The sequence below is a fragment of the Ctenopharyngodon idella genome, chromosome 4, assembly GCF_019924925.1.
Source record: "Ctenopharyngodon idella isolate HZGC_01 chromosome 4, HZGC01, whole genome shotgun sequence".
NCBI lineage: Eukaryota > Metazoa > Chordata > Actinopteri > Cypriniformes > Xenocyprididae > Ctenopharyngodon > Ctenopharyngodon idella.
The window spans coordinates 21,874,230-21,892,469 of record NC_067223.1 but is presented as its reverse complement, the minus strand read 5'-3'; the positions used below and the strand labels follow the sequence as shown (position 1 = coordinate 21,892,469).

Sequence of the window (18,240 nt, the reverse complement as noted above, 5' to 3'; positions counted from 1 at the left end):
AACCTCAATAACAATACAATCCTCTTCTCTTTCCCCCCTTATCTGGGCAACAGAGTGCAATAAAACGCAGCCTCCAGTTAAAACAGCAGCCTTTTGAAAAGGTAAGTAGGCTATATAAAATGAAAATAAGCCAGTTTAATTTTGATTTCAGTGCATTTCTGTGCATTATCTTCTTCTCTTTAGTTTTCTGCAAATGCCAAATTAAGTAGCCTAAGTCAGTGCAAATAAATAAAATGCAGAACAATCCTTTTCTCTTTTCCCCCTTATGGCGGCAACAGACACAAATGAATAGGCTACAATTGCAAACAAGTAATAAAACAGCCTGCAATTAAAAGGCAGCTTGCTTAAAAAAATAAAACACAGTAGAGTAGCCTTTTGAAAATGTAAAGCATACAATTAAAATAAGACAGGTTAAGTTTGATTTCTGTGCATTATCCTCTTCTCTTTAGTTTTCTGCAAATGCCAAGTAAGTCAGTGCAAGGGTAAAACGTAGCAGCATCCTCTTCTCTTTTCCCCCTCTTATCTCAGCAACAGACACGCACAATACAACGCAGCAATCCTCGGACCTGAGCAATAAAACACCATAATATCCCCAAGTGTCATTCCAAATATATTCTGACAAAAATCAGAAATCACTTTATAAAAACAGCCACTTTGTTACTAAATATGCGCCTATGACAGGATTGTGTTCTCACCCGTTTAATGTGACTTCTGTTTTCGGACATCACTGGACAGCTTCTCAACATCGGGCATGTAAGATGTAACTTTAATCTTCACGCAGGACTGCAAGCTCTCATCTGTGAGGCGGGTGCGGTATTTGGATTTGATGTAGTTCATGTTTGAGAATACCTGCTCGCACAGGTATGTTGATCCAAAGATGGATAATACTCCAAATGCATATTCCTTCATGTTCCTATGACTGTCAGGAAGAGCATTCCATGTTTCAAACACAAGTTTCTCAGGTGTTGGGAGGCTTTCAATTTCGCTCCATTTGCGGCAGCATAGGCTTTCTGATGAGTGACGTCTTCAAGCTCGGCTGTCAGACTTTTGAACTTGGACACCCACAAATCTTTGTCAGCTATATCGGCCATTTCCATTTCAAGGTCAGCTTGATTTACTCCTGGGAATGTGTTCAACAAGGACGGGTCAATCTCCAGGGGTGTGACAGGGAAAGATAGTGTCATTTTTTCCTTTCGGAACTCGCTAAATCTGCTCCCAAATGCAGCTTGCATATCAACGATCACACCTTGTAAATAATCACCGTTGAGTGTGTGATCGTGATGGCCGTCTTTAAACTCTCTCAGGGAGGGTAAGTGAGAGAGCGTGCCTCACTGTACATCTCTGGCTAATACAGTCAGCTTGCGCTCGAATGACAAAACAGCTTCCAGCATTTGCAGTGCAGTGTTTCCCCGCCCCTGGAGACTTTTATTGAGCATGTTTAGGTGACTTGTCATATCCACCATAAAGTGCAGTTTTTCCAGCCACTCGGTGTCTTCCAGTTGTGGGTAGTTCAGGTGTTTGCTTTTCAGGAATGTTTTCACATGTTCTAAACAAGCAACAAAGTGACGCAAAACCTCACCCCTGGACAGCCAGTGGACTTTGTTGTGTAGCGGGAGATCAGAATATTCACTGTCAACTTCATCTAGCAATTCACGGAACTGACAGTGGTTTAATGCTTTTGCAATTATCTTGTTCACCATCTGGATGACAAGGTTCATCACCTCCATATACTCCGGTGGGAATGTTTGTGCACACAGTGCTTCTTGGTGCAAGATGCAGTGAAATGCAAGCAGATTTCGATCCAGTGCTTTCTGTAGTAAAGTCACAAACCCCTTTTGCTACCATCTCATATTGGGTGCCCCATCTGTAGCCACTGAAATCAGGTGGTTGGTGTTTATTCCTTTGTCATTTAAACACTTCAGCAGAGCCTCACAGGTGTCCTCCCCTCGTGTTTGGCCTTTCAGTGGTATTAATTCGATCATTTCTTCTTGCGGCCCATCAGAGTTCACATACCTGCATAACAGCGCTGTCTGTTCGATATCAATCACATCACATGACTCATCACAGGCAATTGAGTATGCTGGAGCTGAATTAATGTCCTTGATTTGCCGATTGGTGATGTTGCCTGCCATTTTAATGACCTTTTCCTTCACTGTCTTTGCGGAGAGAGGCATGTCTTTAATTTTCTGTATTATCTCCGTTTTGTTTTTGAAGTCTGAAAATAGGTGCTCTGATATTTTGATGAATGAATCCTTCATGTAATCACCATCTGTGAACGGTTTTCCACGCTTTATTATCTCCTGGGCTGCAACAAAACTAGCAGCAGTAGTGGAGTTTGGAGGTGCAATCCACTTCTTAAATCTATGTTTGCAATCCTCCAATTTCTCCAGAAGTACTGCAATCGCACTTTTTCTCTCACTCCCAACTGGGTGGTCGGCTGCAAATTTAGCATGCCTTCCCTGGAAACGTCTTTCCAAATTACTCTTTTTGTTATTTGACAACTTCTCATTACAAAGCAAACATGCAGGCAATCCTTCCGCATTGGCAATGAAAGCAAATGATTCGGTCCATTCTTCCTTGAATCCTCTGTTCTCATCAGCTATCTTTCTGTTTTTTCTCTCCATGGCCCATGACACACCCGCCGGTTTGTTTACAACAGCCACCTGCCTGCACCGCGCCGCACTGAAACGTGTGTCGCAGGCTATGACGCAACTCTTCGTTGATAGAAATGTTGAAATGTAATATTTATTATACACATTTGTACAGCATTGGAAAACGTTAAGAATGTTTGTGTCATGTTTGTCCTCCTACAGAACCCCCCCCCCCCCCCTTTTCCATTTTCATACATTTTTGAAAAAGCTCCAGGGAGCCACTAGGGGGGGCGCTAGGGAGCCACTAGGGGGGGCGCTAAAGAGCCGCATGCGGCTCTAGAGCCGCGGGTTGCCAACCTCCGTGTTAGGTGGACTGTTATGTGGGCACTCTACAGTCTTATCTGCTGGTTTAACTAGGTTTAATCCTGAACGAGTTACATGTTTGTAAGTTCTTGCTTTCAGCAAGCTAGCTGTTCAAGGTGTGTGGCCTTAACAGGCCGCCCTTGAAGCTTTCCCACCCCCACTTCTGGGTGTTGAAACTTAAGCAGGTTAAACATGTAGCTTCATATGTTGGCCTTTGGCAAGGCTGCTGTGTTATGTATATTTGCTACACTGTGTAGAACTGTTGTCATGTTGTAGGCCCCTTTTTGGGCCTCCATGATTTTGTGCCTACAGTATGGTCTATCTGTTAGGTTGAGCTCTGTACTCCCCTTGTTAGGATCGTCCTGTATAGTGCTTAGCTCCCTAAGCTAGTCATTGGTTGAAGGCCTCTATGAGGCCTCCTGTTTGGGATCCAGCCCCTAGGCTGGTTAATGTGCTCCCCTGGTCAGGGTGTTTGAGTGCACAGCCTTCTCCGTACAAATAATCAGGGGCTGAGTAGATCCTAAGATTGAGCAGAGTTTACTCCCCTCATTTGTAGGGTTAAGAGCACTTAGCTGAGTCCTGCACTCCTGGATGCCCGTCTCTACGCTCGGGTCTGAGTTGCTTACTGCCTCTTTGCAGTCACTCTTACTGGATATCTTCTCTGAAGAATGTGTTGTTGAGGCTCTGTGTTCAGACAGGTTGCTGGCCAAGACTAGGTTGTTATCCGACCGGGTTGGCCTCCCTGGTGGCATTTGGGGTGACTGTATCCCCCTTCTAGTGACTGGCTAGGGTTCCATCCGGCACCCTGGCTACATTCTCTTAGAGGGACCCTCTTTCCTAGGAAGGTTCAGTCCCAGAAGCCTTGGAGCGGCCTTGGCCTTGACCATGCGACTCATGGCGACTGATGCTCACACTAATACAGGAGAAGATAACTATTACAGCTGACAATTTCCAAGCTGGGGTAAAATCTTTCCGTGGCAGGACACCGTTATATATGTCTGCAACTCGACCTGTGACCAGTATATACTTCTACATGGCAATCTTTTATTGTCAAATTCACCACCCTAATGACAACCTGTCAGACAATCCATCACTGTTATATTCACCTTTAATGATCCTACCACTGGACTTATCACCGCAAAATGCAACTGCCACTATGCAGCGGCCGCACAACGTCACTCTTGTGTGCCTGGCTTATTTATACCTGTTATATTGCTGTTAGATATTTTTAGTATACATACAATAATAATAACTTATGTTTGCTTGTTGCCTCTTTAATTCCTTTCTTTTGCACAAGAGAATATAATATATGAAGCCTACCTTACAAAAATATTAGTGACGTCATCTCCCTCTCTGCGATTGATTGACTAGAGGAGGAGCTGTCAATCTAGAACTAGTGGACAATGGTGATGCTTAAGCCTGCCCTAATTTACATGAAACTCGAAGTTCAACATTTGGAAAAGCAAGAGCAGAATGTGGAAAGAAGAGCAAAGTGAAAAACAATATGAGCATACAAAAAGAGTAAATATGAGCAGAAAATGTGAGACAGCACAAAGTACAGAGTAATAAAACAAGGAAAACAACTTTTAAGAATACAAACATAAGTTTAAGATTGTGCAATATAATTTTTTATGTGTTTAAAGTTTTGATTCATGCTTTTTTTTTTTTAATGACATTGATGCCTGAATTTGTGAAAAACAGCAGGATTCTCCAGCAAACTTGTGTTTCTCAGGGGTCTGAGTGAAGAAAATTGAGATAATCGTCTTCAAAACTGAAGATCAAACAATTCCTTTTCTCTTTAACGTGTTTTTTCTAATGGATAGTTAATGTTTAGTAAAAAGTTCAGGCAAGGTTCTGTCAGTTTAGGATTTTCTTCCTATACCAAACTTTTTGGGCATCATGCACTTTTATTTTTGGCAGCTATTCAGGTGAATTTGGTCGTAGCACAAACATGTGACCATAACAGCGATTTTTGAAAATGTGCGGTTTACAAGAGATTTATTTGAATATTTTAGTTTGAGAGAACGCTTTTACTGTCAACCTTTCTATTTCTTGGGCATAGTTTACTGTAGAGTAAATATTATTTCACATTACTTTAATTTTAGTTTACTGACTGTCATTTCTGGATACTTGAATGTGGCCCCTCAGTGTTTCTATTCATTAAAATTAAAAGTTCTGATTTGCAAATGAACTTCCTCCATTAATTCTTTTTTTTAATGGTGATAACTTGTGTTTTTTTCTTCTTCTTTTGTTCTTGTATAGACTATGTCTTAGTGTTTTTGTATGATTTAATACATTCTAGTACTCTCCTTGCAGAGCTTTTCTATAGGTGGTGCTGAAGCTGCATTAGTTCCTATGCAGCTTTCCATGTTTAATACATAGGCTGAGGATTTATTTAATTAATAATAATAAAAAAATTAAATTATTAAAAGGGATTTAAGGGAATAAATAAGAATGGTAAAAGAGGTTCTAGGTGTAATTGTAGTTATGAAGTAATCAATTTAAACTTTTTGCAAATAATATTTCAATTTTAAAATGTGCAAACATTCACTATTATTCGTATGTCTAATATATTGAAAACGTGAATGTTTCTTATCTCGTCACATTCATTTATGAATTAATAGGTTATATGAATCATGATCCCATATGTTCAATTCAAAATGGCGGAATTTCATAAAAAGTTGCATCACTAGATAGTTACTGTAAGTCAGTGAACATTTCTATCGTAAAACAGTTGTCTAATCTACTTGCATCTTTCCACAAACTCTCATGGTGTTGTGACAGTAATAGCCACCTTCTTTCTCAGGCCATTGGCCATTTTAAAACTTTTTGTTGTCCTATAACAACAAATAGCTTTACTCATTCATTCTAAACTAAAACAAGATGAGACAATTAGCCTACTTGATGTAGCTTATCTACTGAAAATGTCTGCATGGAGTTCACTGGATAGTTATGAAACTGTGATCTGTAGATTAGTAGATTAGACACAAACTTCTAGTGGGAAAATATTGGAATACTCTGTCATGCCAATTAAGAACAATCTGACAATATATGATTAGGTGTATAGAGAAATTAGCTTGAACCATGGACTGTTTGACCAATTAAAGGATTAGTCCGCTTACAAAGCACTTACAAAGGCAATCATTTGTTTATATAAAGCATATACATTTTTTTTTTCTGAAATGACTGATCGTTTCGCTAGATAAGATGCAAAAGCTGCACTGAAACTGTAATTTTGACCTTTGACTGTTTGGAGGCCACTGAAGTCCACTATAAGGAGAATAATCCTGGAAATCAAAAACCTTCATTTCTTTTCAACTAAAGAAAGAAAGACATGAACATCTTGGATGACATGGGGGTGAGTAAATTATCAGGAAAATTTTATTTGAATGTGGACTAATCCTTTAAGAGTAGACCACAGTCGTGAAATTTATTTGTGTCTTTATCAGCAGGACAATCTCAAAGCGCTTCGAACCAATACCCGCCATCTTCCTTTCATTCAAAGCCAGTCCAGTCAAAACCATGCCACCGAAAGAAAGTGGGTAGAAATAAACGCTCACATAAACTATCCTATCAATCATGCTTTGTGCTATCTTACGAACAATGGTTTCTTGGACATGGATGATACCTTTGTCAAGTACTGTGTCTCTTGCATTGCTTCTAAATGCTGCTTGGTGGGATTACTGTACACACAATTCCACACAAGGGCATTCCTGATGCTCTGTTTGCTGCCCACCTGAGGACTGCGTGAATCCCGTTTTACCTTATACCACCTGCCGAGGTTGTGGCTGCGGACTATATTAGCAATGGAGGAAGTTTAACAGCTGCAGAGGAAAAATTTGTCGTCGTCAACATACCAGTCTGACCCTATTTTTATTCCACTCTCGTGGGACAGTGGTGTCTTTTGGGATGCTCTGGACATGTACGTGAACATTACACGCTGCTTGGAGCTATAAGTAGGCTATACAGGTGCGTTCACGCGGCCTCGTAATTCCTGTAGTTTCGAGATTCTAGCTTGTAAAAAGCGTTCACGTCCTCGTAGAGCTCGTAATTACAGCTTGTAAGATGGGAGTTTTCTGAAAGCTCCCACATGTATCATGTGGCCGCTGTACCACCTGACTGCTGTAGATTCATAGGTTGATAGTGGTGCCATGGAAACGCATAATTCCCAGTCCAAGGACGTGAACATCTCCAAATATAACATCACGTCATCTCAAGATTCCGGTAAATACGAGGTGGCGTGAACACAGCATAAGAATATGATTATCAACCATGTGTGATATGATGTTTTATTAACAAGTTCGGGAGGAACACATTCAAATGATCTAACTAATCTGATCTACATAACCTGTATACAAAGGCAGTAGACTCACCTATGTTTTTTTGACCGTTTTCAGCATCCCTCCACCACCCCGTCTCCTCACACTCATCTGATTACTTTCTTAAACCAGAAATACGGGGGAGTACTGTGGGTTCGGGCCAAATACCGAGCTCAGAGCCCTCTCCTCGGACAGCACGCCAAATACACATACTATTACTATCCGATATGCATACTATTAGCTATCTGATTATTTGTAAGTCCCTTTCGAGTCAATAAACTCTTTATATTGACTTCAAGCAGTGTCTCCCGGCCTTTACTCTGGTCATGTCCCCACAAAAGCACTAAATGGTTTAGCTCCCCAGTACCTGAGCAAGCTCTTAATGCATTATTGAAAAAAAACTGACATTGCAATGTTTTGTTTCGATTATGTATTGCAATATGAATGAAAATTCACCAGATGACTTAAATAGTTCTGTTTGGAAAGAATTAATCATTCTAGAATCATTGGGGTGATTATGTAGGTGAGTAAATATGCATAGAAAATAATAAACAAATTACAAGCATAGATAAATATAATAGAACAAACATGCAAATGAAATAAATAGTGCTTTATATTTTCCAGGTAAGTTTAATTCAGGTACAGAAATTGAATAATCAAATGTACAAACCCGATTCCAAAAAAGTTGTGACACTGTACAAATTGTGAATAAAAAAGGAATGCAATAATTTACAAATCTCATATAGATAACAAATGTTGAAAGTGAGACATTTTGAAATGTCATGCCAAATATTGGCTCATTTTGGATTTCATGAGTTGCCATCACTGGCAGCACAAACAACAGTGGTAGAAACTCTGGAACAGCCAGACTTTGAAAGGGCTGGGACCACAGGTGTGCCAGCCACTCGCACAGACCTCAGCGATGGGTCCACCAAATTGGAAGCCAGTCTCAAAGGCCTAGGGCGCACATCGGTAGCTTCAGGTACAGCGTCCATGATAGCTGGAGACTCTGGCATGGCAGGCACAGAGTCAATGTCGAGTTCCTCCTCCACAACACAAGCAGAGCCGCTCAGTTGCAATGCACAATCTATATAAAATTCCAGAGTCCAGTAAGGATCGTGCACAGGCATGAGTGAGCTGAGCAGCTCAGATAGCCCCCTGCGAAAAAATATCATACGGCATACCTTGTCCATAGATGCTAAAAATGCCAGTTAAATAAAGTCCTTTACATAGTTCTTGATAGGCCGATCTCCTTGCTGGAGATGCATGTTAGTTGGTCGTTCTGTAATGTGTGAGCAGGTACAAGGCAGAGAGTGAGAATGCAGATGCAAGCACCAGTTTATTTGAGAAACATAAGTGCAAATAATCCAAGTAAAACTAAGTACAAGAGAATACAGGAGCAACAACCAGCAAACAACAACTGAAGCACACAGAGGTTTAAATAGACAAGTTAACAAGGGGCTGATGAGGGACAAGTGTCTGTGAATTCTTGTCATGGGTACCAATGAGGGTAACTATGACGAGACACAAGGCAGGCAAGACAACAAGGGAAACAGGAACCACAAAGGAAGGGAGCATGGAAACTATGGGAACTGAGAATACATTTCAACATAAAAGTCCTTACAAGACACAAAACCAGGATTGTGACACTTGTCTAAATGTAAATAATATTTCAAAACAATGAATTTTAAAAAAAAAGGTAATCACTTAAAATTGCTGCAGGTTATTTAGGTTTTATAAACAGTTAAAAATAAGAATGTTTCTGATGACTTAACTACATTACTTTCCACAGACACTTTTGTGACTTAACAGCTGAACACAAACTGCACAGGTCAGTGTGTGATAGCAATGTCTGATTGCCAAACTAATGTCATGTAAACTGTTGCTGTATGTCTTTGTAGATTGTCTGGCTGTATGGTGACAGAGAAAGGCTGTGGTTATGTGTCTTTAGCTCTGAGTTCAAACCCCTCACACCTGAGAGAGCTGGATCTGAGCTACAATCACCCAGGAGATTCAGGAGTCAAGCTGCTCACTGATAAACTCAACCATCCAGACTACAGACTGGATAAACTCAAGTATGTACAGCAAATAGAGTTTTGATTAAACAACTCCAAAAACAGGATTGCAATCTTCACTTATTACAAACCAGTTAAACTTTGTTTCTTTCATACATTTACAAAAATTCTTATTGAGAATTCACAGAGGTTTAGCTCTACTCTACGGGCTATTAAATGTTTCATTGTGAAGTAGTTTCAGGCAGGTCTTGAGTGAATTTCAGTTCCACATCACTTCACTAAATGATTTATTTCAAAAGTCCTGACAGCCTACAACAGAAAAAAAAGACATTGACCAAACAAATAAATAACAAAAATACAATATGAATCACTAACCATTTCCATGATTTTCCTACAAAATAACTTTTCATTTGCTTTCTCCTGCTCTCTCTCATACAAATGCACACACATACAATAAAGACACACAGACACAAGCACAGAAATTCCCTGCAATTTCATCATTAAAATAGTTTTGCAACTTATGTAATGTGTCTGAAAAAGGGACTGTATTAAGTGAGGTCCTATGTCTAGCTTTCCACAAGTATGTATGTGTCCTACAATAGAGAGAGAATAAATGCATTATTAATTAATTAATCCCGCATGGGTGTATTTGCTGGCTGTGCATGAAAGATCTTCTTAAAACTGACTTCAGACAGGCTTCTGAGGCAGAATGACCATCTAATGATCTACAACGAAACAGACAGAGCTTTGATGATAAACTAAAACAATATTTCATTATTACAATACTAAATTCCTGCAAAAAATCAAGTAGAAAAAGTTAGTAAAAAACATACATTTATGCAACTTTTAGGTGCAATTACAAATCGTAATCGTAAATATGTGCTAACAGCCCTGCACTGCTGTGTGTGAATTACTAACCTGATATAAAGACAATGAAAGTGACTAATATAGACAAACAAACCTGTGTGTGTGTGAGAGTGTGTGTGTGTGTGTGTGTAAGAGAGAGAGAGCTCAGGGGAGTGGAGGCCTAAACAGGAAGGCTCTCTATAGTGTGTGTGTCTGGGAGTGAATGTGTCTTTTCTGTGTGTGAGAGGGTGTGTGTGTGTGTGTGTGCGCGTGTCCGTGTGAGAGAGAGTGAATGTGTGTATGTGTGTTTACTGATTAACTGTGACACTGTGTGTTTTTTAGTGTGGATCATGGAGGAGAGATCAGGATTACAGCAGGAGTATGCAAATGTATGTATACACACTAACACAAACACACACTCAACCCTAATCCTAACATTCCATAGGTGTATTGGTTTTTATACTGTACAAACTGTATCTTCTACCCCCTAAACCAACCGATCACAGAACATTTTCTGGATTTTTAAATCTATCATTGTGGGGAAATTTTGTCCCCATAGTGTAGGGTTTACCAGGACACACACACATGCATATGGTAAACTACTAATACACTGCTGACATATAGAACTTGAAGAGTTGAGATACATTAAAAGATCAGACAAATTCATAATTCCTGATTCTGTATTACAGGAAGATCCTAACTTTAAAATCCTATCTATCCTATCCCATTTGTTTGGTAATCATGGCGATTTCAGTCAGAACCTCATTTAGGACAAAGGCTGCATTTACACTGCAATTCTTAATGCACAGATCCAATCTATTGACCATAGCCAATTTTTTGGCCAGCATGTTTACATTCACTTTAGACGCGACTGGTATCGGATATCTGTGTTTACATTACTTCCTGCCCCAAAATGATTGCCATTGATAGTTTTACATCCACATAGCAGACCCTCGGAGTATAAATGGCCGTGCAATTAAAAAAATATTCATATATTTCATGTAGAGTGGCCTTGATTACCTGTCAGAATGGATAAGTTAACAGCTGTCAGTGTCATGGATGTATTGCAGTGCAAAATCTGACTGAATGGATATAGACCGGAAAATAAAGGTAATTTGCGTTTGATATTTTATCTACAGTTATTAGTTTTTCAATTCCATTTTTTTTAAATGAATTCGAGCGAGCTAGGGAGAGAACCCAAATAATCCATTTGTAATCGGATTGATGACTCAATCGGATTGAAAAACATTCATGTAAACACCTTAATCGATCCGTTTGAGCTTGATCCAAATGAAATTTCAATCGGATTGGAAGGGGTGGTTTATTCCTTTTCTAATCCGATCCAACAGCAAAAAATTACCATGTAAATGCTTGAATTCGACTACTTTCTCAATTGTATTCAGAAGTCTCTGGGGCACATGCGCACTGCAATGTTGACACGCAGTGCACAAGTTCATGTTCACGTCTTTAATTGTAAAGATATATGCCAACAGGCAGTGGCGTAGCTGTATCTCTTCATCATAATATTGGAAATCTTTCCATTTTAAAACAAGAAGAGAAGCCGATGGATATCACACAAGAAGGCCGGTGAAAAAGTCTCAACCTCAGTCAGTATTCACTACAGAAATTGAAAGTAAAAAGTCACGGAGCTCTCTGACGCTGCATTAACGGAGCATATTTGGTAACGCTTTAGATTACAGCCCGGAAAGTACTGCATAATTACAACGAATTTACAGCATAAGTCTCGATAATTATAGCATACCTAGTAAGTATGTGTAAGTATAGGGGAACAATATGTAAAATCTTGGAAATAAAGGGGTAACAACCAGGAAAATAACAAATTATTTATACTGTAAGAATTTTAGAACTAAGGGGTACTTATACTATTATGATAGACAACAATCTTACATTAGAAAGTGCACCGATTAAGTTGTTTCAAGGCAAGTAGAAAGAACTTTTGCAATCTTTTTTAATAGATGGGGAAATATGCTTTTGTTTCACGTAGTTACAGGGTAAGTATGACATTGCGGGCCGTAAATTAAAGTGGTGCTTGTTACACTCGTTTCATGTAGTTACAGGGTAAGTAATAAAAAAACCCAGCAAACAATCTGATATCACTTACTCTGAAACCTTTATTTGAAGAACAGCTTAATTAAAAACAGGTCTACAACACTTGTAATTCATTTTTTTTTTTTTTTTTTAAATCAACTTTTTATTTCAAATTCTAAAGTCCTGACAGAAAGTAACACGTTTTGTCCGTTTTTTGGTTGTTGTTGTTGTTTTTCTTGCTTGGCTTCCTCCTCCTTGTGTTTCTCAACTGATGAATCTTAAGAAGAAATCCCATTAAAAGAAAATACAGTAGGCTTACTCCCAGAAATTTTCTCATGGTTTAGGCTATTCATCTTTTCGCTTCTGACCAACTGTCACCAGCGTCTGCATGAGTCGACTTTGCGTTCGACGAAGCATATTGTACTGAGCAGTGTGAAGCTTTCATGACGTTCTCGCGGGAGATTCATGTGAAACTCGCGTGAGAACTGCCGTCTCTGTTTTTCTGTCATGTTTGTTTATCATTATCTGTTATTCAGTGTATTTTGTTGTAAGCATTAATAACAAATGATGTTTTATTAACAAAATTCGGGAGGAGCAAGTTCAGATAATTAACCTAATTAGCACAGGTGGAGAGCATTCAGTTAATCAACTCAACCAATGTCAAAAGGTATAAATTCAGCAGACTTACTTCCGTTCATCTGAGAGTTTATCAGCATTAGGCCCCGCCCTACGTTCCCAACATGTCTAAAATCGAGCTCTCGCCGTACGTCCGATGAAAAATCCTTCGTCCTCGAGGAATCTTACCTCAATCCTCTGGCCTAAAAAGTGATTATCCTCCACACGGCACCAGCGCCGATCCCTCGGCGTTATCTCACGGGTGTCAGCCCAAACAAATCGGCCCAGCATGCCGAGGACTACCACGGGCAACATATCTGCGATCTCTTTCCCCGTCTTTCTCATTTCCAGCTCATTCAATCTTTCCGGCCATAAAGAAATGGACAATAAAGCCCCTCAAATGCCATGCTCGCGTCTCGGGCAATGCTGCCCTCTTCCCGCAAAGGAATGGGCCTTCCTCCAGAGTCAGGCCGCTGCAGCAGGCCCTCAACAAGCCGCGCCGCTGATTCATTTTCGGCCAGCTTTCTCTCTCCACCCCGATGGCTCAAAACAGTAAAATCACAGCTCAAATCCTTTTCGTTTTCCCTGGTTGAATTTTGCTTCGCTTGGTCGCTAAATCACGAGCAAAGTTATGCTATCTGGATACTCAATTTTTCGGAAGAAATAGATGTTTTGAACCGCTTTCATAGATTTGCTGTTTCTAATCTAAGGCGCTGCTTCCCTTTATCTTAAACGCACGCGTATAAACAGCTCGGACATCATGTGCAGTCAGATCGCACGCACAGTTGCAGAATTAATAAGAACTTAACGTCAGCGCTGTCCTGAGATAAACATAAAACATAACGCTATATAATTTTCAGTTTCTAATCAATTCGTTTCTGTTTTGAAGTAACTCAAACCCAGCTTCACTATCGTTAAAGAGACACTGCACAGACTGGTAAGACAAATTCATACACGCATTCATTCTCACAAATGGATTCAAATAAATTCCACAACATCTGTATAAGATAATTGATGTTAAGACTCAGATAACTGATGAAAATAACTGTTGAGGGTTCCTCCTAGTGATGGGAGAAACAAAGCTTTTTGAATCAACTGAACCAATCGCTTCGAGAAAATGATTCAGTTTCCCTCTGAACATCACACGCCGGTGATGTCTACAGGTCAGAAGGGTATGCACCATAGTCAGTTCAAGCATACATGGAAAATCATTTTACCAACCAGTTGCAACTGTTTTAAGTGTTAACTGCTATTAACAAATTATCTAATACCATTAGATAATACTATAGCTGAAGTATCGTGGTGCCATGCAGTATACAAAATGGACCGAATTTTCATAAATATATAAAACAGACCAGATTTTTCTCTGTATACTTCATTAATGAGAATGAGAACAGGCTCTTGTTACCAATCAAATGAATCATTGTAAACAAACTCAGCAATGTACAGTAGCAGAAGCTGCATGAAGCTACATAGCATTTATGCATTTGCACTTCAATTACAATTAAAAAATAAAATAAAATAAAAATGAAATAATAATGAATCGCTTAGTGAGTCTGCCACTCGCCCGATTTGTTCAAAACAGATTCATTTAGAAACTAAACAAAAACAACGCTCTTGCTCGCGTCATGAACTATCAGGAGCATTTTTTTCTGGCATGAAATTTCCAACCTTGACTGGAGAGCAGTACTAAAACATAATACAATGTGTGTATATATATATATTTAAAAATAAATAAATAAATTAATTAATTAAATAAATAAAAATAACGAATGCAAAGCTGCTATATTGATGAATGGAATTGCATTTGTCTGAATCATCTTAGCAAAGACGTTTTTATAAATAAACAATTACACCTGTTCCAGAAGTGGTCAAATGAGCAACAGGAAAACTGAGAATTCATTCTTATATAAAGATATAATGATGTTGATTAAGTGATGCTTGAGCTGCTGTTTTATAAAAAACTCCTGAAAAAATGCAGCACGAAAAAAAAAAAAAAAGTGCAACTTTATCACGTTGCAAGATTATGTGAAACATTGGGGAACAATAAGACACTACACAACATTTACTACACAGGGCACAGCAGACAGGCAACGGCAGTCTCTTTTAATGTTTTTGGAGGCATGCGCGTTCAAACGAAGTGTACCTGCCGCTCATTCAACATTCCTTAAGGTACTACCGTACTGACAATACTACCAATACAATGGCATTGCCAGTATTTTGAAGCTTTAGTATCGCAATACTACTGTAGTACCGGTACACCGTGCAACCCTAATATGAAATGTCGATATTATGTGTTATTTTATTAAATTGTTACAATTATCTTGTTTTGTTTGCTTTATGAAGGTCATTAGCAAGATCAGAGCACAGATTTGATCTGAAATTCAGGCCGCTGGCTCCAAAGGTGGACCCTGACCCAACCTATTCACTTTTACAAATATTTGTTACGCACAGGAGCAGCAACCAAATCAAGTCACTTTTACCGAGCTTTTTACATGCAGGCTGTGTCGGGGCAGCTTTACAGTGATAGCAAAATAATTTTGGCTGCACAGCAGCTCTAGAAGAAAATGGTGCCACTGTCTAGCTTAAGTAAGTTCAGTATTGATTCATTCCATCATTAAACTAGTTATTCATATAGTTAATTTATCTATACAACAGCTCTGGAGGAAAAGTGATGTCATCATCCAGGACAGTTCAGTTTGCATACAATGGTGTGCAGTGAAGACAATGAAGGCAGATCAAAACATTGTTGAATATCAAGTGTCCCCAACTAAGCAAGCCAGAAGCAACAGCGGCAAGGAACCACAGCTGCACCAAAAGGCCTCTCCAAGCATCAGATTCAAACACTCTAGTTGCTGGCCATCAGAGGCTTTAAAGATCTATATCCTATCTAATCCAATCGCTTCCACGTTAAAGAAGCTCAACAAACCCTTACCAGCCAAATTCTTCAGCTTCAGCTTGTTCTCTCGCTCAATCCTACAAGCTCACCATATCCACCGCAATTAACACCATCAATCCATTAAAATAGTCTCACTGCTGCAGCAGAGTCTCCTCACCTGATTCCGCAAGAAGCCCACTCTGTTCTTACTCTGTCTCCTCCACTCCCGCAGGAGCTCCTTCTCTGGCAAACCTTGCCTTCACGGTGCAATAACGTTATCTCCATGCTCTCGCAGGAACTCAGTTTGTCTGGCTGACCCTTCCACTGCAGCAGCAATGTCCCCTCCACTCCCATAGGAGCACAGTTCTATAGCTACATTAAAAAAAAAAAAAAAAAAACCTTTCTCTCCACCGCTGACAAGGCTTACCCGTCCGATGCTGCGAGTCTTGATTTCCCATCAGATGCTGCGAGAGCCCTCCCGGTCAGTTTCCATCTTTTCTCCTTCCTTGTCCGGCGAGGCTTACCCGTCCGATGCCATGAGTATTGATCTCCCGTCGGATGCAGCGAGAGCCCTCCCGGTCAGCTTCCATCTTGTTATCCTTCTCTGTCTGGCGAGGCTTACCCGTCTGATGCCACAAGCATTGGTTTCCTGGAGCCTTGGTCTCCCATCTGACGCCGCGAGAGCCTCTCTGTCAGTGCTTCCTTCCTCGTCCGGCGAGGCTTACCCGTCCGAGGCCTTGAGCATTGGTCTCCTGGAGCCTTAGTCTCCCATCGGATGCCGCGAGAGCCTCCCGGCTGTTCTTTTGTGCTTTACTTTCAGCCCGTCCACCAGCGAGGCCTACCCGTCTGATGTCATGAGCCTTGGTCTCCCATTGGACGCCGCGAGAGCCTCCCGGTCGAGCCTCTGCTCTTTACTTTCCACCTGTGTGCTAGCGAGGTTTACCCATCCAATGCCATGAGCATTGGTCTCCTGGAGCCTTGGTCTCCCATCGGATGCTGTGAGAGCTCTCCTGGCCAGGCATTCCAATTTCTTTCATCCCGCCATCAGCCAATGGAACCCACTCACTTGTTGCCGGGGGCTGCTCCCGACGGAAGCTGAGTGGGCCCCTTTTGGCTGGTCATTCCTAAACCACGTTGCCCCTCGTCTTTCGGTCAGTAGGGCTCACCGTTTGACACCGTGAGCACTGGTCTCCTGTTGGACGTAACCAGAGCCCTCCCGATCGGCCGCTCCAAATAACGCGCTCCCCGTCAATTGGCCGGTAGGGACCGTCTACCTGGCGATGCACAATCCCGTCAGAGGCAGCACGGACCCCCCCGGTCAGACGGTTTAACTCATACTGCTCCTCATTTATCGGCCGGTAGGGCTTTACGCATCCAATACAACAAGCATTGGTCTCCTGGAGCCTTGGTCTCCCATCAGATGTCACGAGAGCCCTCCCGATCGGTCGTTCCAAATTTCAGCTACCCATCGTTTGTCGGCTAGTAGGGCCTGTCCGCCTGGTACAGTGATACGCTCCTGTCAGTGGTATTCTTGAAATGCCAGTCCGCCAATTCTCTGCGTCTTTTGGGGGTCTTGGACAGTCTGGCGGCTGTCCTTTTTGCTCTTTTGCTTTTTGGGGGGAGTACTCTGGGTTCGGGCCAAAATTCCGAGCTCAGAGCCCTCTCCCCGGATAGCACGCCAAATACGCATAACTGTACTCTATTTAATTATATGGATATGTGAACTCGTGAAATGATGTTTTATTAACAAAATTCGGGAGGAGCAAGTTCAGATAATTAACCTAATTAGCACAGGTGGAGAGCATTCAGTTAATCAACTCAACCAATGTCAAAAGGTACAAATTCAGCAGACTTACTTCCGTTCATCTGAGAGTTTATCAGCATCCCTCCTCCACCCCATCTCCTCACTTATAGTTCTATTTACTTTTACCACACCGGGGGGGAGTACTCTGGGTTCGGGCCAAAATTCCGAGCTCGGAGCCCTCTCTCCGGACAGCACGCCAAATACACATAACTTTACTCTATTTAATTATATGGATATGTGAACTCGTGAATAATAATAATAATAATAATAATAATAAACTGACGGCATCCAACATCCACGTGATTTTTCACGTAGGCTACGTGAGTTTCTCGGAGTCAGCACGCTTTCCTCACGCTTCAAGTTACGTCAAGCATGAACTCTCAACCCTCTCATGCACGCGCAGGTGACAGTTGGTCAAAAGTTTAAAAATTTAAAATATTTTTTTATTTTTCTTACAAATACGTATCATTTCACTTCAGACATTGATTCATCCATTGGGGTCGTATGGATTACTGTAGTTATTGCTGTTTGATGCTTCGACTTTTAGGGACACATGAGCTTGCATTATAAAGCTTTTTTTTTCTTCTAAAAACCTTTGTTTGTGTTCATCATAAGAAGGAAAGTCATATACATCTCAGATGGCATGAGGGTAAAAGATGAGTAAACGGTGAGCACATTTCTGGGTGTACTGTATTTTCTTTTAATACAGAATAGCAAATTAAATGGAATTCCCTCTTAAGATTCATCAGTGGAAAGAAAG

General features: G+C 40.7%; 1 protein-coding gene across 6 annotated transcripts in view; it reads left to right on the top strand.

The window, feature by feature from the left end:
- The window catches only part of LOC127511060 (NACHT, LRR and PYD domains-containing protein 12-like), a 79,686-nt gene that overhangs the window by 29,946 nt on the left and 31,500 nt on the right, over window positions 1–18,240 (top strand). The window contains exons 6-8 of one of the 6 annotated variants that reach the window (XR_007929826.1): window positions 9,175–9,348; window positions 10,477–10,523; window positions 11,140–11,244. The exons of 1 other annotated variant lie outside the window; for it this stretch is intronic. Coding sequence is in view for 2 of the 5 variants with exons in the window: in XM_051891425.1 (XP_051747385.1) it covers window positions 9,175–9,348; window positions 10,477–10,523 (221 nt within the window). In the remaining 3 variants the exon portion in view is untranslated. Of the gene's footprint in view, window positions 1–53; window positions 102–9,174; window positions 9,349–10,476; window positions 10,524–11,139; window positions 11,245–18,240 lie in introns of those variants that run through there. 4 more of the 6 variants (XR_007929827.1, XM_051891425.1, XM_051891426.1 and 1 more) reach the window with 4 other exon arrangements.